General features: G+C 39.6%; 2 protein-coding genes across 3 annotated transcripts; one reads left to right on the top strand and one right to left on the bottom strand.

The window, feature by feature from the left end:
• Positions 1–129: 129 nt before the first annotated feature.
• Positions 130–8,321, top strand: snorc (secondary ossification center associated regulator of chondrocyte maturation). 2 transcript variants are annotated; one of them, XM_089007982.1, is made up of 4 exons: positions 130–1,044; positions 1,124–1,270; positions 5,285–5,455; positions 7,485–8,321. In XM_089007982.1, the coding sequence occupies exons 2-4, from the start codon at positions 1,204–1,206 to the stop codon at positions 7,592–7,594; spliced, it is 348 nt and encodes a 115-aa protein (XP_088864108.1). In that variant the 5' UTR covers positions 130–1,044; positions 1,124–1,203; the 3' UTR covers positions 7,595–8,321. The 2 variants fall into 2 exon arrangements, with proteins under 2 accessions (XP_088864108.1, XP_088864109.1); XM_089007983.1 differs by lacking the exon at positions 130–1,044 and having other exon boundaries at positions 1,064–1,270.
• Positions 8,322–9,686: 1,365 nt separating this feature from the next.
• LOC148891728 (uncharacterized) lies at positions 9,687–23,507 on the bottom strand. The gene is made up of 7 exons (XM_089007981.1): positions 23,298–23,507; positions 17,224–17,376; positions 16,899–17,108; positions 15,076–15,246; positions 14,872–14,982; positions 14,575–14,723; positions 9,687–10,373 (listed from the first exon to the last, which is right to left on the bottom strand). Exons 1-6 carry the CDS (start codon positions 23,367–23,369, stop codon positions 14,592–14,594), a joined length of 849 nt encoding a protein of 282 aa, XP_088864107.1. The 5' UTR covers positions 23,370–23,507; the 3' UTR covers positions 9,687–10,373; positions 14,575–14,591.
• Positions 23,508–24,503: the final 996 nt, after the last annotated feature.

The following is a 24,503-nucleotide window of genomic DNA, read 5'->3' as shown; positions in this document are numbered from 1 at the left end:
TTTAATTTTGCTCTGTTTTGAAATGCGACATGCTCTTAATTCATTCACTGCCATTCCTGAATTTACTTGGAAATTTAAAAGCTTGACGTGGAGCAACGTTTCCGAATTTCTTCGGGTGTTGTTTTTTTCTTGCGGGGTGTGTGTTTAAAGCTTAGGTCACACCTCTGGCAATGTTTTTTCCCTTCCATGAGGGCGCAGCATTTACCTTTTGTACAGCCGCCCCACTTTCAATGCAGATAGATAACTACAACCAAGTAAGCTCCAAATAAACTTTTTTTCTGATGAAAGAGAGTCAAAGGTTTCTTACACTGCATTGAATGTTTATGTAGTCCTAAAAGTCAATATTCTATGGGTCCTGCAATTGGAATGGAGATGACAAAAACCCTGGCACTGGAGTGGACACAAATTTGCACATCATCTGGCAGTGAATGAGTTAATGTCATTGTATAAGCCATTTACCCCCCCCCCCCCCATTTCTTCCATTTTTGCTGTATGAGTTGATTTTTTTTCAATATTTTACCCTGAAAATAGAAATCATTTGCTATAATTAATATCAAATGGTATATTCATACCCTGGTCCTTTTGTAGACGTCAAAGAAACTCAAATCTAAAAATGCGTTCAAAATCACGCCCATTGACAATTTAGTGTCCAACCACCCTAATCCCCCCAAAAAAGTCATTGTTAACTTGCATCTATGATTAAATTCAAAATTGATTTTTTTTTTTCAAAAATGTAAAAGTACTTGTCTAATTATGAATTCATGCCTTGTACTTTACAGAGAGCCGTTTCATGCCCCAAATACTATTTTAAGGAGGTACAATAATTCCATCCTGCATAATCTAATCAGTTGCAAGATATTTTTTCTCCTCACACCAAAGTACTTGCCAGATATTCCACAAGTGTCATCAAGAAAAAGATGCTAAAATGGCCTTGACCTGGTCAAGGCCTGTACCTCGCAACCCCGCCTGTGTGGCCAAAGGAGCTTGGAGTGGGTGGGCACTAGCAAGATGAACTCACAAAGTCGCCACTGTCCTGACAGTCGGGTAGGCACCTTATCCCGCCCTATCCAGCCTTCCCGCACCACTTCCTCCTACTAAACTCTGCTCTTTTTTCACCTTGCAGAAGGCTACACCTTTGCTCCTCAGATCCTCTCCGGTGCGTCACTTCTTCGGATCACGCCACATTGACGTCTCGCTGTCGTCATGGTCTGTAGCAGCACCTGCAGAGTCCTGGTCCTTCTGGGCCTCTTGGTGGTCTTCGTGCGCTCAGGTAAAAAAAATAAACAAATCAATCAATTCCTATCCCAGCCATGTCAATTGGGCTGGGGAGTGCTAGAAATGATTATGCAAATGCTATTTCTATCTGATGATGTTCTTAATAGTTTGTGTAGATCGCATCATTTTCAAGTCAACTGTTGGAGAATAATTTGAATGTTTTGAAAGAAACTTCCCAGTGGTTCAAATGTGTGTGTGGTGTGTGCGTTTTTGTTTATTTATTTATTTTTTTAATGCATATTTATTTATTTTAAAGTTCCGTTTTTGTTCAAATGCACCGTTCTTATTCGGTCATATTCCACTTTGAACGTAGGACCTTTTATATGATACCTGCTTGGCAAGTCTTGTATGCATTGAATTTGTAACTTAACGCCAGGATTTCAGAATAGCCTACTGAAGTTGCTGTTTGGATTTTAACTGCCTTGCATCCTCATCGATCTTTCCTTGAGGATGTGCCAAAATTTGGCCACACGGTTGAGGTCAGGTGAGTTTGTGGGTCCCCGAAGGTGTGGGAAAAACTCCTGCGAAATCTGTTGGACTTTATGATTGACTACTTTCTGACATAGTGTAAAATAAAAAGAATGTCTGGCTGCCAAACAATGCAGTGCCCGTCGCAAGAAATCCTTCCGCATCTGGCTTTCTACGGGCATCAAAGGAGAGAAATGTCAAAATTAAGTTTTTACAACTACAAAATTATCTAGTGAAGCTGGACCAGATTAATTGTATTTCCATCCATTTCAATGGGGAAAGACTATTTGACATACGATCATTTTCCATTTCAGGCTTAGTCACGGATCAAATGAAATTGGATCATAAGGCACTGCTAAATATGTTTTACATTTTACTAACAACCACATAGTTTTTATAATTATATATAGATATGTACATATTTTTAATCAGTGTTGAACATCTGCCCTTGAGAACACTAATGGAAAGAAGTATCCATGTTCTTGTTTGCTACACTCTGCAGCCTTTACCAAACGGCTCCATCAACAACTTTGTTTAACAAACATAACCTGGTGGCTGTCTGCTCGGGGCCGGGCCGGTTGTTCCCGGTCGCTGGCCCAGCGAGCACAAGCCGCCTTTTGTACGTGGGCCTTGAACGCCTCATTGATGACGCTCCTGGCCCGAGGCCAGCGCCTCCAAAAACCTCCCGTCCTGCGACGGGTACACGAAGCTTCTGGGTCAACACAAATACTCACCAAGCTAAAAAGATGCGGCTTGGCATCCATTTCTACTGAATTACCATCAGAGGTTGCGAAAGTCTTCACACTGAATTTTCAGTTGAACTAAAAAGTCGACATACGCCTCTTTTTTTTTAATAACGTGGAAGCGACACAAATAATATCCTAACTTTATTTTAAGCATTAAAATTGATGTGGAAAAAAAATCCAAGATAATGTGGTTTTAAAAATGTGCACACACTCCTATAACGCGGGTTGCAGCCACCTTCTGAATGATCCAACCACCATGTATTAAACCATTTTTAAATTATAGTTAGTATTCAACATTCCTTTGGTGAACCCCAAAATGAAATTCCGGTGTTCTAGTAGGCTTTCAGTGGCAGTTTGGTTGTCTCCTCTCACTGCAGAAAATGTTCACAACATCAGAGAAACTTCATTATAGAAATTCTAGTTCCAGTTAGGAAAATATCCAAGGTGGTAAATACTGTCTACCCTGTAGGAAATGTGTCTTCTGGTACTCTCATGATTGGTCGAGCGGGTTGTTAAATGGTTACGTAAGAGTAAAAAAGTACACACTCTGAACTGTACTTCAACAAATTCAAAAGTCAAATTCAACACCCAATTTGCACAACTGCGTTTTCAGCAATACAATGATACCTCATCTTACGAACTTAATTGGTTCCCAGAAAGTGTAGGCGAAAAGTTCATCTGCCAAACATTTATTTCCCATAAGAAACCATGAAAAATGAGAATAATCTGTTCCCAGGTCCCCATAAGACATAATTTTCTTCTAAATAAGCCTTAAAACTACACAAAATATACCTTATTTTATGGCTAATAAATGTGCTGTTGCATTGTAATTAAAGAAATAAACTGAACTGTATAATAGTCGTTTTATTTACCTTTGTGATGATTGTTGATGTAGTTGCCTCTTAATGATATCTGATTGAAGTTGTCACGGTTTGCGAGGTGGTGATGGTTGTGGATCCCAAATAAGCAGGCAGGAGGGAGCAGCAAGTTGTATTTGACAAATTGTATTAAAATAAAGTCAGCAGGAACAAAATCTAAAACATCAAAGTCATCCGAACAGCGAAGTACAAAGTATCAAAGCAAACCATGAGTAAATATCTGCCAAGATGAAACAAAGCTGACTGGGTGAAGCAAACCCATTCTTTGACCCGACACGGAATGGTCGTGCCGAGAGTCCTTTTAACTGCCACTGATTGGAACGACCAACACCTGGACAGGTGCAGGCGGGGCTGACAGGGCCAACCAGACCGTGACAGTACCCCCCCCCCCCAACCAAGGGACTGCTTCCAGAAGTCCCAACAGTCTCCCAAAGGGCCCAACTCGCCAGGGAACAAGGTGGAGACGGCAACCATTGCCTCTCCAGCAAATAATGGGCGGTGGTCTGATGGGAAGACGACTCGGCCTGACGTGGATGTGGACGTGGCATGGCTCAACGTGTGATGCAATGCAAACACGACGAAGCATGGCACAATGTGGATGTGCTTTGCCGGGCGCAGAGTGGCACCGCGGACGGTCGTATGGGAACAGGTCTCGGCCGGACGTTGACGTGGACGCGGCACAGCTCGTCGTGGACGTGACTGCGACTCCATTCAAACAGTCACGCGACGAAGCATGACCTAACGTGGATGTGCGAATTTAATGTTCGTAAGGCAAAAAGTTCGTAAGCCGAGGTATCACTGTACGTCTGAGATCCAGTAGTGGAAAGAACACTTTGATGCGCTCCTTTTTCATCTGTAAGTGCTTCCTACAACAAATATTATGCAGGAAAGTGGATAAGACAGAATGACTATCTGTGTGTTATGTGTTGTGTTGTTTTGTTATGATGAGTTCAAATGGCGCAGAGCGAGTTTTTGCCTTTACAGCACCGCCTGTATTTTATTGTACTTCTTCCTTTCATTACCTTGCTGCTCTGAATTGGGAATTTCTCCCGTGTGACACTAATAAAGGTTTTCTTATCTTATATTTTTGGACATGAACAAGTATGGTTTCATATGCAAGGAGTAAGAGTCAAATGTGAGGAAAACAGACACTAGCTTGTAATACAAATTCCTTACAATCTCCACAAATACATAAGACTGTGTACAGTATTTGCGCTTGGGTTCGTCCCCAGCATGGATCAAATGACAGTACAGGAATAATAGTAAAGAGTTCAATAAAGGCATCACAGGCCCGCAGTGTCAATGTTTATTTAACAAGGCCCGGCGTCAACATACTTGCATGGTTTTGTTGATTTGTGTGCGCATGAATGGATCAATTTGTGTATCTGCAAATGTTTATTTATACAATTGAGTGTCCATGTACGGAATAGATTAGCATTTTCCATGGGTCAACTGCATTATTAAAAATTCGAGACATTTTATTTGAGGGGCAAGTTGCCAAATAAAATTCATTTAAAAAACAATGATACATTCTTACTGGGCATCTTAAAAGCGTTATGGGTAGGCACTAATTTTAAGTGTTCATTAAGGGGGGGGGGGGTTTCAAATGAACACTTTCATGGCTTTCATGTCGAAGAACCTCTTCATCTGCTCTTCTGTGATAATCGGCCACACTAAGGGAGCTTTTCTGCTATTCCGGGAGGTTCCTTGGAACCTTGAAGGAAGGAAAAAACAACATGTCAGGAGGCCACCTGAAGCTGAAACGGACAAAATGTTGCCTCCCTACAAAGGCTTCCTTATACTGCCGCTCGGGAGCCGTTGGGGGCGCACAGGAGAGACTTAATGGATCACTCAAATATACCAACGATGATCACATTCTCTAAATTCTCTAAATCACTTTTTTATTCTGTTTTGCAGAGACGGCCGGGGAATCACCAAGAGACAACCAAGACATGTCCGGAGAGATCCCTGCAGATGATTCCCCCACTGGAGCCACGACCAAGGAGCTCCTTCATCACATGACGGAACAGACCTTCACATTCGACTATGAGGACGCCACGCAAGGCCTCACAGTGGATGAGGAGGAAGGTCAAAATAATGTTTTTTTTTCACCTTTCGATGTGTAATCAAGTGCAGATTTAAAAGGTTCTAAAAGTGTATTCCCAAGAATTATTTTATGTGAAAGTGCTTTGTTGCAACTTCACTACTGTTCATCACCAATTTGGAAAAGAAATGAAAACGGGAATTACAGTATATCAAGATCAACTGCGAAGTGTGTGGGGGGAAGGTACGATATACTGTACTCACCCACAGAATTACTTTTCCTGTAAAGCGGGGTGCTCAGTACGTCGATGTTCAAGGTTCTATCACTCGTAGAAAAAATATCATGTGACTGAAGTGTCCTTGAGAGTCTTGAAAGGCGCTTATAAATGAAATTTATTATGATTATCGGTAGATATGATGAGGTGATGTGACATTGTCATGAACTGCCGCTATACAAATAAAGTCGAGGAGAGAAGTCAGCCTATCAGCCATCCCTTCACTTGATTGATACACCGGACAACCAATCATATGACATCTTATTATTAGGTACAACGTGCGTGATCGAACCACGCCGCTTAAGCGTTGCAAAGTTAACAATGTAGTTGTTAGTTACATCCAGTGACGTGCGGTGAGGTTCATGGCTGATGAGGCACTGACATCATCACAGTCAGATTTACAACCATATGAACTCTACAGAGTAGCTTATTCACCATTTGATTGGCAACAGTTAACGTGTTTTGTTTAATGTCATGTCAGCATTCTTTATATAAACTTTAGCATAGAAAAAAAAAGAATGAAAAAAAACGTTATCGTGTTACCTTATAAATGAAGTCCATGCACCGCTCCTTCTGAAGAAAGGCATCTCTACCTTCTTTGTAGAAACCTTCTTTATCTTTCTTCAGTTTTAAAAGTCTCTCTATTTCCTTCAATTTAGATATGTAATCCTCCATTCTGAAAATAAGGCCAAGCAACACGAAAAAATGACAGGATGGTTGCACTTAACTTGCTAACTGTTTACTGTAGTACATGAGGCAGGAGAACTGTGTGCCTCACTTATGCACAGTTTTGATAAAAATAAAATAAACAGTGGTAGTGTTTATAATATAAAGTGACTCTACATTATATACACCATCTCAACTTTAATTTAGTTCATATACTAAAAGTGTAAATTTAGTTCATATACTAAAAGCGTTTCAACACCAGCACAGTTAGCATAGTGATTGTGCAATCCATGGTGAGGCTCAGACGGCTGCTGCCTCACCGCTCGTCTCCATTTAGTATGTGAACGGTAAATGTGAAAATTCAGCGACTTTGGAAAAAAAAACAAAAAATGGTGAAGTTAAATGGAAGAGAACGTTCAAGTACAAATCACTAAATAAATAAACTGTTTAATTTATTTTTTCATTTGATATTTCCATGATGACAGGTGAGGCACGGCCTCCCCTGACTGCACGTCACTGGTTACATCTTAATTTTTTGCTTGTTTTTTTTTCATCTTAAACATAAAATAGTGTATAAAAATAAGTGGGGGAGCTGGACTAAGTAAGAAAAAAAAAGTATCACTTTCATTTGGATTGGAAGGAGGACTTTTTTTTCACGACGACATTTTCAAAGTGAGTTTGTCTCGTCTGCCAGTTATCAGAGTGAACTCAGGTAATGGCAAAAAATGTACATCATGATGTTGTGTTGTGCAATTTATGTGGTTATCCATCAACATAAGTTGCAAAAATCCTCAATATATTTCTCAATAAATATAATAAGTAGATGATTTTGACTTGGTCATTTGAAAAGTAGCTCCCATGTTGAAAAAATGTGAGCACCCCTGCTGTAAAGTTTGAAAAGCGCTTATAAATTAAATGTATTATTTATTATGGGCCCAACTACCAGACTAAAGGTAGTTTGGGTTTTCTCCAGATAGATTTGATTTGGTTTGTGCCCATCCATCTGCCCTTTTTCCACTGCTATCTACTCAAATTCATGTCAAATACATGTCAATGTTGGATTAGCATTATGAACCTCATGTATTACACGATCTGATGGTAACATGGCATCATCATCATCATCATATTTGTAGGTGTCTTGGGACCGGGTGCCATCACCGCCATCGTCATCGCCGTTTTCCTCGGAGCATCCGTCCTTCTGGCTCTCATTGTCATCATGCTCAGGAAATTCACAGCCACCTAGAGTGTATGCGCGCATGTGTATGTATGTATGTGTGTGTGTGTGTGTGTGTGTGTGCGCGTGCGTGTGTGTGTGTGCGCGTGCGTGCGTGCGTGCGCGCGCGTGAGCGTGCGTGTCTATTTGTGCTATCTGTTTCTTGTTCTGTATGCTGTGGTAGGTACCCTGACGGAAGCATAGCCGCTCAGCTACATTCTGCGCATTTTGAGTTTACATAATTTTTAAAGGTGACACATTTTATGTATTTTAATTTCACAATTTTAAACATTTCCCAAGTGTCCCATGTCATCAAAATAGTATAGGTATTGTCTCTAGGTATAATAGGTATTTTGTTACCAACAAGAAGTAAACGGGTTCAGCTTGCAGAAGGCGATCCCAGTGTGGGAAGATAAATCACCCATGAAAACAATAAAAAACCTGTCTTGAAATTCGCAGTATACAGTGTTGAATTCTATGTTTCCTGATTATGGCACGCTAACAAAAAAATGAAAATCCTTTCTGATCCAGTGTTTGTACACTTGCAAAAATAAGTATGAATATCAACACACATTTTATGACTAGTTGATGCAGAAATCCAGGTACAGTAATTCCAAATAGTTGTTCATGCATCTGCATTATGCAAAAAAAGTGTTTTTACATGAATGTTTGCAAACTTTGAATTTGATGCCTCACTCACACATCCCATATTGTCACTGCCTGTCAAGTTCATTAAAAAAAGCTGGTAAACACCGCCTTTTGAATAAGACCTAGATTGTTTTGTACCAATGATGAGGAACGGAAAACTATTCATATTAATGGTAAGTATTATCACAAAATTATTTTCAATGCATTTGACATTTTGTTGGAATGGCATGTTTGCGTGTGCGCATGTTTATGTGGCTCTCGCTGAAAAACATTTCTAAATATTTTACTTTTATGGCTTAGTCAAAAAGGTGCCTAACCCCTGAACTATGGCGACGTCTCCGGACAAGTTGTGTCCATAATTTGTAAAATGGCTTCAAATGACTTCTACTGTGTATTTTAAAAAGATTCCACCGCATATAGCTATATTTTACGTTTTAAGACTCGCGCTGAATATTCCGAGTCTTTTTTTGAGTTGGTGATGAGTCCGTACCATGACGTCACTGAAGGACCGCCACTGACTGAAAAAAGGACACATTGTAGCAGTCCTTCCATCACATCAATGTATTTTGCTGTACTTGTTTGGTCTGAAAACGTCATGTTGCATCAATAAGAGCCAGAAGAGGGTGACCAAGCTCCATATAAGGAATTTATCAGCCTGTGGAAGGGGCTGATTAATTCCTCACAGGAGCTCGGTCGCCATTTCTGCCTTTTTTTTGGTGATAATTTCCCAATGTTGCCTCAAAATGGTACGGAATAAATTCTTTAATCGATTGCAAACATGTATGCTTTCCTCTTCAGAACTAATAACTGGATGTGTAACAAGAAAGCATATTCTGCGAATCTGAAGCCTGTTTTGATTCTCGAGCAAGGCAAGAAGTCTTGGCGTGACGTCACGAATTGGGGGCCAAAATGCCCAATTAACAGCTCAATTTTTTTGCAGATTTTGGACACATTGTCATTTTTATTGGTTTTGAATTTGAATAAAAATATCATACTGCGTGTTTTGGGTATTTTAGATGCTATAAAACAGTTTTCTGATGTCAGTTAGGTAACAAAAAAGCGATGTTGGTTGGCCTTTCAGTAAATTTTAAATCTCAAGTGGATGAGAATACAAGATTGCTGACACAATAGCCAAAAAGGCCCAAACCAATGTGGTAACAGTAAAATACACTAAATATTGAGTAACATACGTCAAATAAGACATTTTTTCACCAATTTCTTTACACCAGTGACAATTGTTGGGAAAAACAATACACGCTCAGCACACTTTGGTTCCTTCTGCTGAAGCCATTTAATAAAACCCAAATATACATCTAACATCTGACCATATGTAGAAAATTCACTTATTGCTTGGAAACAGATGAAAATTTACTGTAAACCACCCATGCCAAAAATATGAAGTATGTTTTGGGACACACAGCATTGGCCAAGAAATTATGCAGCCCAATATTCTTAACTACTAATTCTGTGCTGATTGTTTTTTTTGTAGCAGAAACCCATTTTCCAATAGCACATCAGGTTTTTGTATTTTGACAACGAATATACATAACGCATGGTAAAACCCTTATTACACAAGCACTGTACCGCAGTTAAAAAGGAAAAGCAAATGAAAGGGTTTTAAAATAAAAATAAAAATCAGGATTAAAAACAGGCACACTCAACAGCATTAGATTTGCTGTCCGGTGCATTTCAAATGCAATTATTGTTACAAATTGACATTGAAATCATATGTGCAGTTTTCGATTCTCCAGGTTTTGCTTATCCCAGCTGACTCAACATCCCGGACTGGTCACCAATCCATGTCGGAGTACATAAACCACCATCCTCACGCATTAATTTAGTATCCTCTATTCACCGGATGTGAATGGCTTTTGGAGAAATGTGGGGGGAAATCACACAAGCAATGGGAGAACATCCAGAGCAAAGCGGTCCGCCACCATTCTGTTACACTTACTATTGAAAATGTATTGTAATTCTATAAAAAAAAAAAAAGACAAAAAAGAAATGAAGGTTAAACAAGGGTTAAAGTGCAGCTTAGAAGTGTAGTCAAGAACTGAAGACATCGTGGTCGGGTCATGTTTCCCCTATTTACAGATGTGAGTAGTCACGATGTAACGGTTCTCAAAGTGAGTAATTCTTTTGCAGTTGTGACCCTGCAAATCTAGAAAAGAAAACACATGTTAGAAACTTAATTTGGTTGGTCAATGGCAAGTGCATATGATTAGCTTTATTTATATTGACATTTATGGACAAATTTTCAATATACTTCATTAGAGGCTGAAAATGGTACTAATATGAATAGTATAGCACAGGGGTGCTCAATACGTCGATCGCGTTCGGATCTATTGGTAGACCATGACAAGGTGACGTGACAGTGGCTAGACGTCAGACTATCAGCCATCCCTTCACTTGATTGATACACCGGACAACCAATCAGATGACATCTCACTATTAAGGTCCATTGTGCGTGATCACACCACGCCTCCGAGCGTTGCAAAATTAACAAGCTATTCCTTCGTTACATCTTAACATTTCGCTCGGTTTTCCTCTTAAACTTAAAGGACAACCGACGCCCCGGACAAATTGTGTCCATAATTGGTAAAATCATTTCAAATGACTTCTACTGAGCGTATTTTACAAAGATTCCACCGCATATAGCTAGATTTTACGTTTTAAGACTCGCGCTGAATATTCAAGGAAGTCGTGTTTTTGAGTTGGTGACGATTCCTGACGTCACGTCACGGAAGGAACGCCCCTGACCGAGAAAGCGACACACAATGCATTGTGGGTACTTTGTTTGCTCTGAAAACTTCATGTTGATCAATGTTGATGGCAAAACTAGGAAGGAAAACATAAATAACGCGATGGTGAATCGTTGTGTGTTGCACCAAGACTACTATTTGATATTCGCCGACAAATTCCAAGCAGACAAATCCGCCCATTTTAAAAGGAGATTGGGCGCCATCTTCTGCATTTTCTCAGTGCTACATTGCTGTCATTGACGGCTAGAATTGATATGGACTCCTTTAACCGATTGCAAACATTTATGCTTTCCTCTTCAGAATTATTTGAATCATATTCAGAACTGGATGAGTAACAAGAAAGCATCTTCTCCGAATCTGAAGCCATTGTTTTGATTCTCCAGCAATGCAAGACGTCTTGGCGTGACGTCACAAACTGGGGGCGGGACTTCCTGAAAATGCCCAATTCGCAGCTCAATTTTTTGCAGATTTTGGACACATTTTTATTGGTGTTTTTCATTTGACAAAAAATATCAGCCTGCGTGTTTTAGGTATTTTAAATGCTATAAAATGTTTTTCTGATGTCAGGAAACAAAAAATGGTGTCTGGTGTCCTTTAAAGGGCAACTGACATCACTTTTTTGTTTTTTAACTGACATCAGAAAAACGTTTTATAGCAACCAAAATACCCAAAACATGCAGTAGGATATTTTTATTCAAATGCAAAACACCCATAAAAATGACTTAAAGTGTCCAAAATCTGCAAAAAAATTGATCTGCGAATTGGGCATTTTCAGAAAGTCCCGCCCCCAGTTCGTGACGTCACGCCAAGACGTCTTGCATTGCTGGAGAATCAAAACAATGGCTTCAGATTTGGAGAAGATGCTTTCTTGTTACACATCCAGTTATGAATATGATTCAAATAGTTCTGAAGAGGAAAGCATACATGTTTGCAATCGATTAAAAAATTTATTCCGTGTCATTTTGAGGCAACATTGGGGGAAAATCTCTCACCCAAAAAAGAGGCAATAAAATGGCTACCGAGCTGTGAGGAATGAATCAGCCCGTTTCCACAGGCTGATATATTCCTTCAATGGAGCTTGGACTCCCTCTGCTGGCGGCTTTTGGATGTAACACACGGTTTTCAAAAAAAAAAAAAGAGTACAGCAAAATACATTGACGTGATGGAAAGACGCTACAATGCGTAGTTTTTACGTTCAGGAGGCGGTCCTTTTCTGACGTCACATGAGTACTCGTCACCAACTCAAAACAAGACTTCCTGAATGTTCAGCGCGAGTCTTAAAACGTAAAATATAGCTATATTAAAATACGCCTAGTAGAAGTCATTTGAAGCCATTTTACAAATTATGGACACGACTTGTCCGGAGACGTCGGTTGTCCAAGAAAGAAAAACAAGTATCACTTTCATACTGAATGGGAGAGTGATTTTTTTTCACGATGACATTTTCAAAGTGGGTTTGTCTCAGCTGCCAGTTATCAGAGTGAACTGAGGTAGTGGCAAAAAATGTGCATTATGTTGTGTTGCGCAACATGCGATGATACATCAACATAAGTTGCAAGAATTCTGAATATATTTCTCAATATAAATAGGGTAGATCATTTTGACTTGGTCATTTCAAATGTAGCTCCCATGCTCTATATAGCATATTAATTAATATTTTTTAAATGGGAATCAAGCTCGACAACTTGGTACCGGTCCTAAAAGCTCATTTAGTAAGTGAAAGTCAGGTGGTCAAACGTGTGGCTAAAGGCAAACCGTGACAGCGGTTTTTACTTTATGCACTTTGATCTGGCCGGAGATTCATTTTTTTTGGGTGTTGGGTTTGAAAATAAACGAGCACCCTCTAGTGGAGGAGTTAGTAATTACACTATAAAAGTACCGCAATCACGAGACAAATTGCAGTAAAATGGATGAGAAACACTTTGAGAAAATGTCCTCTTGTTTTCTTCCTGATGTTTTGAACACATTAAATTACTTTTCTTTTTTTCTTAATGGTGACTGCAACCCTGCGAGATTCCATATTTGTGCAACAGCGGAAGGAAGTGAGTGAGTTGCATGGATGCCTCAGAAAAAGCCGTCATGCCAATCAAAGGCCAAGAGCCACTCATGTCTCATCTCTCCATCCTCCTCACTTTTACTGCACAAGCTGTGACTCATAAAGTGATCTCAGGCTCTGCCCACACTCACTTACTCAGGCAGAAATAAACAAGGCCATACAATCACTGCAAACAGGAAGTCTATATTTGGTCATGCTAGTTTTTTTACACTTCACAAACACCGACTGCCTTTGACGAAGTGGTACAATTAGTCCCAGCTTGCGGGTACTATACAAGTGGATTTGCACCATCGGTGTTGGTCTAATATTGTGGATAAAACCATCAAAATATTTTCAGTTGACATAAATTTAAATTGTTTTAACTCAGTCACTGGCAGATGATATACAAAAATGTGTCCACTCCAGTGCCAGGGTTTTTGTCATTGTCACTTGAATTCCAGGAACCGTAAAATATTTCTGGGACTACATAAACATTCAATTCAGCATTCGAAACCTTACTCTCTTTCATAAGAAAAAAAAAGTTGATTCCTAAATTATATGGGTCTGAGGTTATACGAGCTTGAAATGGGGCTGGCTGTCCAGAATACAATGCAATACATCCATATTGGTTTATATGGCGCTTTAACAATAGCTCGCTATCTTGGAAAAGGGGAAATGCTGTCCCCTTGTGGAAAAGAAAAAAAACATTGCCAGAGGCCTTTGCCAGCGCTTTATCGGCACCCAAGCATGAAAAACAAAACTTCCATCTCAAAACCCATGTATTTAAAATTACATTTTCTGTGCAGCTCTCTCTTGTTTCTATTTATAATTGTATTTTTTTATTGCATTCTATTTAAATTGTATTTTATTTATTATTGTACCTATGCTTGTCTGTGACTGTAAAGTGTCCTTGAAAGCTTTGAAAGGCACTTAAAATGAAATGTATTATTATCATCATTAAAACCCGTAACGAAGGTGCTTTACGTCATATTTTCAATTCCTGAATAAATTTGTAAATGACAGTGAATTAGTTAATTTTATATCGCACATTCTTAAGATGGAAGAAAAACATGAAAAGAGTTTCCAACATCTTTTATGTTCAATTTTTTAACCCATAATTTTAGAATGTTTTTACACATATTTTTGGGGGGAGAATTTTCATTGGTATGTAACGCATTACAATGTTAAAAAGATGTAGGTTTTTTTTCATGGTGAAAATTATGGGTCTCCAATGTTTGCGGAAAAAAATGTCTATTTTTATTTTATGCTTTCATGTGGAATTTTAGCAGTAAAATAATCCAATCGAAAACCATAAATTCCAATCATTTTTTGAATCAATGCCAATTTTGAAATTGTTCAAAATGTGATACTTTTGATAAAATTGGATTGTGATGGATTTCTTAAATTAAGAATCTAAATTACCATAATGTAACATCGGAATGAAAAGGCTTTTTCAATTCAACTTTTGACTCATAGAATTTTAAACACTTATTTTGATGGTGGTGGAACAGAAACAAAGGGTCTGGTGTGTTAAGACTCATTGCGGCCGGATGTTTGACACTCACATGCTGGATCTCCTTTCTCAAATCCAAAGATATTTTTGGTTGCGGCATATTTTTTGGATGCTGGGGCTGTTCACATCCTTGGCGGTCAGCCTCCCGGTCAGCCTCATCATCTCGACAAGTTTGTAGCTATCCAGTAAGTACATCTCACTCTGCAGGCCCGATAACAAAAAAAGGCCAATCAATGACCAGTCTCATTTCATTTAAGCAACAAGCTCACACAGTAAGATCAGTCATTTCACACACCAAGCCCCATTTTACAGAGGAGGTGCTGGCACTGTATGACATGGTCTCACTCACCTTGGTGCCGGTCAGCAACTCCCAAAGGTTGCATGGAGGCTTCACTACTTTGGTGTTGAGCGGACCCACATAGCAGGTTGGCCATTTGTCATAATAATAAGCAGTCCTGTTCTGTAAATACAAACATAAATATGTCGGCTCATATTTGGAGAACTAAATGTATCACAAAAACAAATCAAATGAAGTGAGTCAGGTGGGCCTCACATTTTCAAAGTCGTGGAAGACGTCAAAGGCGTTGTCGCGTCTGGGGTCTATAAAGAGCACCTTGATGTACTGGTTGCTTTCTTTCAGGGATATGGCCACTTTCATTTTCAGATCTATTCGGTATCCATTCTCATGATACGCAACATGGAACATGAACTCCTCTGCTGATTCCTACAGACATGCACGCACAGTTTCCATCAGCATGCGCAGCCTTAAGGCAATAAGATCCGTTTTGTTTTGTTTTTGGATACAGGATTAAGAGTAATACATGTACAGAGATGCATCTGAGAAAGTAAAAAAGGGGGCCAGTTGGCCCCTTTGTCTGAAAAGGGGGCCAAATTCTAAAATTGATGGAGGCCAATTTAACTCGATTGCTGAAGTATACGAAACTGATTGAAGCATGGTATTTCTAAATTACAAATGAAAAAACATTACTTGAGTAAAATCTATTCTTTGAATCTTTTCCTTTCAGCTTTTCCCGTCAAGGAGTCGCCACAGCGAATCAGTAACCTCCATATCAACAATTTTAATTCAAGTCAAATAATTTATTCATCCCGCGACCCTAATGAGGAATAAGCGGTACGGAAAAAATGAGATGAGATAATTTATTCATACAAAAATAAAAATTATTTTCTTTAGTTACTACACAATCAATCGTGATATTTTGATATTGTACGGTATTACAATGTGCTGCAGAAGTTCTAAAATCCTTCCCATTATGCTCAAAATTCAAATAATTAACAGCAGTTTGCTGCAACCAATTGGCACTACTCTCCGCAGACTTAATCGATTGTTTTTGTTTTCTCCCCATTTTACTCTAACGCTCCATTTTGCAACCATCCGCCATGTTCGACATAAATACTGCAATGCACCATGGGTATATGATTATCTCTTTCAGCAGTTTCCGGCAGATCACCGAAAAGCCCAAATATCCGACCACGACTTTGGAATGCACCAAAACAAATGCAAAGTGATTATGGGCTAGATATCAGTAAGGCAAGATGGCAGACGGCGAAAGTGAAAACATCTGAAGGAAAACAAACCGTTTTCTATTGCGGTTTAACTAAATGTTTGTTTAGCTTTTGAAACAGAAGTATGTGGCGCAGATCATGTAGCAATATGCGCTAATCGTAATAGACCTGCGCTGGTGCTGCTGCACTGGAGTTACAAAGTAGCCAGTGGCTGTCAAAATGCATAAATGGGGCGGCGCGCAGATGCATCTCTGCATGTAGATGGAATCCATATGCTGTGTGACGAATGGAATTCATGTATAGAACAGGTGTCAAAGTCAAGGCCCGGGGGCCAAATCCGGCCCGCCACATCATTTATTTCGGCCCGCGAAAGCAAATCAAACTTGTGAAATTCCATGATACTTGCGAAGATCCTGACCAAAATTTCATATTTTTGGATGTAAACCACAATAACAGTCATTATTCTTGACTTCAGATTTGAAAACTCGTTATTCATTAATTGGTTGTGCGCTCTATATGTAATATGTGGAGGGGCTTAAACATTCTAATGGCCTCCCCAAATTCATTCAAGAAGAAACCTTAACTATAATGTGGCCCGCGGCAAAAAAATGACTTTGACACCCCTGATGTATAGGATAGAATAGCAGAAAACATGCACATGTGGGATGGGTGAAAGAATAGAAGCCTTGCAGGATGGATGCAATACATGGTTAGCTGGACAGAGAGCTGTTTGATGAAAAGGATAAAAGTAGTTGGCTGGAATGACAGAACTACAGCAGGATGGAGACATGAACGCAAATTGTTATCTGTGAAGGTGATGGTGGTTTTTTCCGGCATGAGGACTTGACTGACAGATGCATCGGCACTTGGCACGTCCGGCATGTGGACTTGACTGACAGATGCATCGGCACTTGGCACGTCCGGCATTTGGACTTGACTGACAGATGCATCGGCACTAGGCACGTCCGGCATTTGGACTTGACTGACAGATGCATCGGCACTTGGCACGTCCGGCATGTGGACTTGACTGACAGATGCATCGTCATCCAACTGGACGGATGACTGAACAAGGACACATCAATAAGAATGAGAAATGTCAAGAAAATGTCAGCACCAAACGCCACTTGGTGATGAACAAAACAGATCCGCTTGAGCGCTGCCCTGATGCAAAAGGTACCTCAGGATGAAAGTGGCGGTAGATAGAGATGGAGCCCAGCAGCAGTCCAAAGAGAATAACCACCACAGAAATCATGATGGCGCACAGGCGGACTGGAAAATACTTCTTGATGTGGGTATAGGTAGACTTAGGGTCCTGATTGTGGCCCTCGTCCTGGTGAAGACAAAAAAAAACAACAACTAAACATTACCATTGGCCACTAGGCGCTATGATGAAGATGAATGTCAGAATACTTCCAGAAAAGACAAGGAAATGCTAGCATTGTTTGCTCCAGAAGAGATATACCTCATGAAACTTCATTATAAATGTTGCCGCAATAGCTAATGTTTACAGTGCTAATGTTATCGTTGCATTGTTCGCGTTCCAAGTTTGTCAAAGTCAGATTAAAAAAACGTTTTTTAAAGAATTAAAGAACAAAAACTCAGTCCTGGATAAAGATCGTTTGTATCAGTTGACTTTGTACAGATGGCCCACTTCTCAGCCTTCCTATGCCTCTTCCGTTTTTTACACCGACTGAAGCGTTTCATTCATGTTTGGCTCTTTCACAAATGTGCTTCATGATCCAGTATTGAGCAGTCCCAAATGTAAAACTGTCTATACCAGAGTTTGAAATAGCGTCTGCCCGGATGCCTGGGGCGTCCAACTTTTCTGTCGGACGCACAACTTGCAAAACGACAACTTCAAGAAGAAGAAGAAAAAAAAAACGTTTTCAACTAAGTCGTTTGCTTTATTTAATAAAGCAAACATTTGAACGAAGATTTTGAAATCAGAATCAATTATTCAGATTTTGAAATCTTCATTCAGTTTGGAAATGTCTGAATTTTGGTACGTTTGGCAATTTGCATACTCTGCATGGCAGCCAATCAGAAGCCTGCTTCATGCTTCTGCCTTTCCCAAGCGTTATAAGGTCGTGCATTTGCATATCATTTTCCAAAGTAGACCTCAGCCCCAGAATAAAGATTCAAAAAAAGCTAACAAAATTTACGACGCTACAAAACATAAACGTACATTATCCCGTGACTGTAAAGTGTATTTGAGAATTTTGAAAAGCGCTTAGAAATTTAACACACAATAAAAACATTGTGGAAAGAATTCACGTGGCTTGTAGCAGACGACGCAACGCAAACATTGCATTGTGCAAAATGACGAACAGTGTATGGACAAACGACCAATTGGAGCAAAATCTTCAGCAAGGGATATTTACCATAAATTAAGCAAGGGAGCATTTGTGGTAGGTACATCCTTCATAAAAACAATCCTCTTTACTTTGCAACAATGTTTTTCTATGTGTGATTAGTCATCTTATTGTGTTTCAAGTTATTACAAGTTGAAAATAGGGCAGGCAACTTTATGGCCGGCCAAACAACTTTTATTCAGAGTTGTCTGCCCTGGTGTCCGCTAACTTTTTGTCATGAGTTTCAGACAGTCTATACATATAATTTTCCTTAATATTAAAGGACAACAGACATCACTTTTTTGTTTCCTAACTGACATCATAAAAACGTTTTATAGCATCTAAAATACCCAAAACACGCAGTATGATATTTTTATTCAAATGCAAAACACCAATAACAATGACTTAAAGTGTCCAAAATCTGCAAAAAAAAATGAACCCGGAAGTGGCCAGTTTCAGAAGGTCTCGCCCCCTTGTTCGTCATGTCTCCCCAAGACGTCTTGCCTTGCTGGAGAATCAAAACAATGGCTTCAGATTCGGAGAATATGCTTTCTTGTTACATCTCCAGTTATGAACATGCTTCAAATAGTTCTGAAGAGGAAAGCATACATGTTTGCAATCGATTAAAAAATTTATTCCATGCCATTTTGAGGCAACTTTGGGGAGAAACGATCACCAGAAAAGAGGCACAAAATGGCGACCTCCTGTGGCTGCCTCTGTTTCCACAAGCTGATAAATTCCTTATGTGGAGCTTGGACACCCTCTTCTGGCGGCTTCTGGGTGCAACACAAGGTTTTCTGACCAAACAATACAGCAAAATACATTGACGTGATGGAAGGACTGCTACAATGTGTCTTTTTTCAGTCAGGGGGCGTTCCTTTAGTGACGTCACGTACGGGCTCGTCACCAACTCAAAAACAAGACTTCCTGAATATTCAGTGCGAGTCTTAAAACGTAAAATATAGCTATATGCGGTGGAATCTTTTTAAAATACACTCAGTAGAAGTCATTTGAAGCCATATTACACATTATGGACACAACTTGTCCGGAGACGTCGGTTGTCCTTTAATCAGAATCAGAATCAGAATCAGAATACCTTTATTCGTCCCGCAATCGGTTGTCCTTTAAGTGTTTCACATTGACATTAAACCACAACAATATTGAAATTCAAGAACTCAAGTCTAAAGACGGTATTAATTTGTGCTCATTTTGTCTGATGGTGTCAACTTAAAATGACATCACATGGCCTATTAATTGGATTGGATTTACCTTAGTCTCGCACTGGAGAAATTCACATTTCACAGCAGCAGTTATGAAAGGAAGAGGAAAGGAAAGAAAGAAGTAGAAAAATACAGGAGCTGCTAGAAAGGCAGCCACTCTCGCGGCTCCGTCTTGAAATCAAAAGAAAAGAAACTAAACAAATAATATGACAACACAAAGACCCTGTTGCATGAAGCATTTCTAGATGAAAGGGGAAAGGATCAAAGCATCCTTTTCACCAGTGGATCAGGGACATCATGGTGGACTGTATTCAAAAGTAGCAATTAGTTGGATTTATCCCAAGTTAATTATCAAGTTCCAAACTCAATGTTTAAGTCAAATGTAAACAACAGACAGGTTTGTTGTTCTAGTTCATTACAACAGGTTTTAAACTCCAGAAAAAAATATTTTTTACTTGATTTATATAAAGCAGGGGTCTCAAAGTCCGGTCCTCGAGGGCGACAGTCCTACATGTTTTCCATGTCTCCCTGTTGCAACACACCTGTTGCAACACAGCCTCAGGTGCGTTGCAACAGGGAGACTTGGAAAACATGTAGGACAACAGCCCTCGAGGACCGAAGTTTGAGACCCCTGATATAAAGGATCCTATTTTCAAAGCATTTCATTCATTTCTCATAATAATTTAATGGGGGTAAATTAGCTCTTATCTTCATTATCAGTCCAGTACTAATCATTTTGTTACATGAAGTTATTTTGAATGGAATGAACAAAATTCAAGAAACTAATTAAAATAAATACAACTAAGTGAATATTTTAAATTATTTAAAATATAACTTGCTATTGGGGATCAATTCAGGATCGCCACAATCAAGTCATGTTCAAAGTCAGTCAGTGAACTCAAGTGAACTCAATATTTTTTTTTTTTTTTCAGTTTGTAACTCAAAAAATCCGAGTGCAAAGATATGTTCTAGTGCAAGGGTGTCAAACGCATTTTTTAACATGGGCCACAGTTTCCTCTCGGCCCATTATGAATTTGGGGAAGCCATTAGAATGTTTAATCCCCACCTCAAATCTAAAGTCAAGAATAATTACTTATTGTGGTTTACATACGACAATTTGAAATTTTTGTTTGGACTTTAGCAAGCATCATGGAACTTGACATGCTTGATTTGCTTTCACGGGCCAAATAAAAAGATGTGGCCGGACAGATTTGGCCCCCGTGCCTCGACTTTAACACCCGTGATCTAGTGCAACTTTCCAAATCGTTAGTAAAAATGCAGGGTGCAACTGTCACGGGACCAAATCCAGACAGTTTGAGGAACTGTGTCATTATTATTATTATTCCTTTCATCACTTTGCTGCTGTGAAATGTAAATTTCTCCACTGTGAGACTAATAAAGGCAAATCCAATCCAATCCAATCCAATTATCAGTCAACGGCAAGTGGCAAGGTGACTGTTGGCTGAGAAGGATAACATTGTTTTTTATTTTTTTCCAGCAAACCCAGTGAAAAATTATGTGGATAAACAATTGACACCTCTTATCAATTTTGTGCATAGTCAAGTCACTAATCATCACTGGACACATCTGGGGCGATTGTGCTTTTCTGCCCCACTGCAACACAGCCTCAGGTGCGTTGCAACAGGGAGACAATGGGCAGGTTTTTCACATGCCCACTTTGTTCAGCGGAAAGGTCAGTGCTTTTGGACTGTCTGCGGCTGGGTGGATGCATGGCTTGAGGAGCCCGCGATGAGAACAAAGGAGCATGCGTATGTGGAACTGTCGCTGCTTGAAATTGAAATGGGTTTACGTGGGACAAGAGATGTGAGACAATCTCTTTTTGTCAATGGATGCCACAGCTTAGTTTGCTTTGTAACTTTCCCTGGTGTAGACGCGCACATTCCACCATGATGAAGTGTCTTGTACTCAAACATCATAAAGTACTTGAGGAAAGTCATTAAGATAACACAACTGTCATGTTTTTATGTTCCTGTTGTGTTTATTATTTTGCTTTGTGTTGACTATTATGTGAAGTGCTGTTACATCTGCAGCTGTCGTGAAAGCTCCCCCCTTCATGGGGCACCCTGGGTGGCTGCCCCAACAGCAGCTCCTAACCATTATTAAATCCCTTTCCCTTCTACTATTTTGTTCATTTTTGTTATTTTCTATTATGCATAGAATACTATGTTTTCATCTTTTCACCCCCCCCCCCTTACATTTTGCTGCTGTAGATTGCAAATTTCCCCATTGTGGAACTATTAAAGGCTTTCTGATTCTAATTCTGATTAATATAGTCGAGAATTTTATCACACGTGGATTGCATCGCCAAATTGTGATTCAGGCAGAGATCTGTCAGACATAAAATCGGGCAGCGCTAAAGCTCGCCAGATGCCCGCCTACGATCTCACGAACAATCTGTCACATTCGCCGTACTACCGTCGCCATGGTGAGGAGCGGAAGTGGGAGAACCGGGATGCTCTGACTGAAGGCGAAGGCCTATTTCGAGACGTCTGTATCATTTTCAGAAATGTCCGGCACTTGTTGATCGATGCGCCTTGACGTCACGCGAGACTGGCACATCGACATATTCTGGTGTGTACATGCAATAATCAGCAGGGATCACACTCGTACTTTGTTAATATGGATGGCGATTGAAAAGGCTAATCTGAAAAACATTTAGCATCAAATTAGATTAATGTGGCGGTGGCTTTAGACAAAACATTAGGTACACTTGTATTATCCTTTCTGATAATCAACAAATGAAGGAACTGCCTTTTTTTCCTTTTGACTTCAAGATGGCGCCTTGAGAGTGGCTGCTTTTCCAGCAGCTCAAGTATTTTGTTTTTCTACTTTCATTCCTTTCATCACTTTGCTGCTGTGACATGTAAATTTCTCCACTGTGAGACGAAAAGGCAAATCCAATCCAATCCTAAACCAACCTACTAGGTCCACAGACAATACAATAAATACTATATTTAAAAATAATATTTACATTATGTCTGCAAAAATGATAATAGGATAAAAGCACACAATTAAAAAAAATAGTCATTAAAAAAGTACGACCTCAATTATTTTTCGCAACAATGAAAAACAATTCGCCATTGCTCCTATGATAGAAATTATATGAAAACTCAGGAAATTCCATAGAATTCACACATTGACTATTATTAATAGCCCCTTGAAATAAAAATAGTAATTACTCAAATGTAAAACCATAACTATCAGCAGATTCCACAATATGTGACTAGAAACAAGGAGTTACAAATAATAGTACTAATCATAAAATCACCACAGCATCACAGAATGTACACAATATGTACTGTCACTAGAATTTAAATATTTAATTGATGTCTCTTCGCCCATATGTACAAAACACAAACCCACACATCCAGATGCACATTTCCCGTGATCGTCAGCAACACAAACGAAATAATTCAACACTGTGTGCAGTCATGACTGACCCCCTCTTTTTAGATGTTCAATTCTGTGTACCCCACCTCACGAAATAGTGTATTCATAAAATGCAAAGAATGAAAAAAAATCCTGCACATGTGCTATTATGATGATTGTTATTATTATTAGGGTTATCATTACAACATTGACTTTGTAGCCACAAGTCGGAATTAATGATAATCAGATCTAAGTCACTTCCATAAAGAAGAAAAAACGGGACAACTTACAAGCGTATTGACAATGACTTCATCTTTGTCCCTCTTGTCAGATGAGGAGGTGTTGAAGGATACTCTCACCATTGTGGATGTTGTGTCAGCTTGTGACTGTAGTAGTGTGGAGTTGTTTGAATTCAGTCTTCTTTCGGGATACACTTGTTTAACTAGCCTAATAACTCCAGTCCGGTTCAAATTTCATAAACACAGGGGAGGACTCCGGGACGTCACTCTAACGTTGTTTGTGACGAAGACAAGCGAGCGTGGGTATCAAGGAAAACCTTGGTCGCAACATTAGAAATAAGAGTAACGTTAAGAGAAAGAGTTTGATATGTCACGAGATATAACTGTGTACGATTTTTATGTAGACTTTAGTCTTTCATCGACGATTTAAATCGATAAACGTGAATATAAGACGTTTGTGACGAAATTTACGCCACCATAACGTTTATTTTGAAGACACGAGCCAGATATGGTAGTTTTCCGTATTTCACAACACACGTCATTATGCGGAACTGCGGTTTTGTTCAAAGTAAACGCGCGTGCACTAATTTCATTAAAGGGAATGCAATAAATGTTATCTAATATGGCTGTAAGGTAAATAACTATTGAGAACGTCCGCCTCACAGTGCAGAGGTGCAGGGTTTGATTTTGGCGACAGCCTTCTAGTGTTAGTGTGCATGTTCTCCAGGTGCCTCTGTGGGTTTGCTAGGGGTCCCACCCCCCACCCCCACCCCACACACACACACACACACACACACACACACACACACACACACACACCACACACACACACACACGCACACACACGCACACACTCCAAAATCATGTATGACAGGCTAACTGAACCCTCTCAATTGTCCCTCGGCGTCATCATGAGTGTGAATGGTTGTTAGTTGGTTTTTGCTCTGCTATGGGCTGGCGACCGGCTCAGACTGTACCCCGCCTAGTGCCTAAAAACAGCAGGGTTATGTTGACGATGATATTTTGATATTAAGTTTTTGCACAGTTATACATTTTAGTCCTCTTACATTTCTATTATGCTTAGAATACTTTGTTTTTTTTTATCTTAATCACGCACCCCCTATCAAATTAGTGCTATGGACTCCACATTTCCCCATTGTGAGACTATTAAAGGCTTTCTGATTCTGATACCTCGAGGAGAGCTTTGACACAGCATTAAAAACTGCGCTGTATTGATACTGTGTGGGTTACTCAACA

This window comes from Hippocampus bargibanti, linkage group LG11 (genome assembly GCF_051943395.1).
Source record: "Hippocampus bargibanti isolate YZ-2025 linkage group LG11, ASM5194339v1, whole genome shotgun sequence".
Taxonomy (NCBI): Eukaryota; Metazoa; Chordata; class Actinopteri; order Syngnathiformes; family Syngnathidae; genus Hippocampus; species Hippocampus bargibanti.
The sequence above is the reverse complement of the archived record's forward strand: the minus strand, read 5'-3'. Positions and strand labels throughout refer to the sequence as shown.

Bases quoted from the DNA above. Each gene is read 5' to 3' on its own strand.
- snorc (XM_089007982.1), top strand. From the start codon at position 1,204: ATGGTCTGTAGCAGCACCTGCAGAGTCCTGGTCCTTCTGGGCCTCTTG. The intron at 1,271-5,284 runs GTAAAAAAAATA...TCTGTTTTGCAG, and splicing joins GGTGGTCTTCGTGCGCTCAG to AGACGGCCGGGGAATCACCA. The intron at 5,456-7,484 runs GTCAAAATAATG...TCATATTTGTAG, and splicing joins CACAGTGGATGAGGAGGAAG to GTGTCTTGGGACCGGGTGCC.
- LOC148891728 (XM_089007981.1), bottom strand. From the start codon at position 23,369: ATGGTGAGAGTATCCTTCAACACCTCCTCATCTGACAAGAGGGACAAA. The intron at 17,377-23,297 runs GTAAGTTGTCCC...TGTCTTCACCAG, and splicing joins AAGTCATTGTCAATACGCTT to GACGAGGGCCACAATCAGGA. The intron at 14,983-15,075 runs GTGAGGCCCACC...TTGTATTTACAG, and splicing joins TCTTCCACGACTTTGAAAAT to AACAGGACTGCTTATTATTA.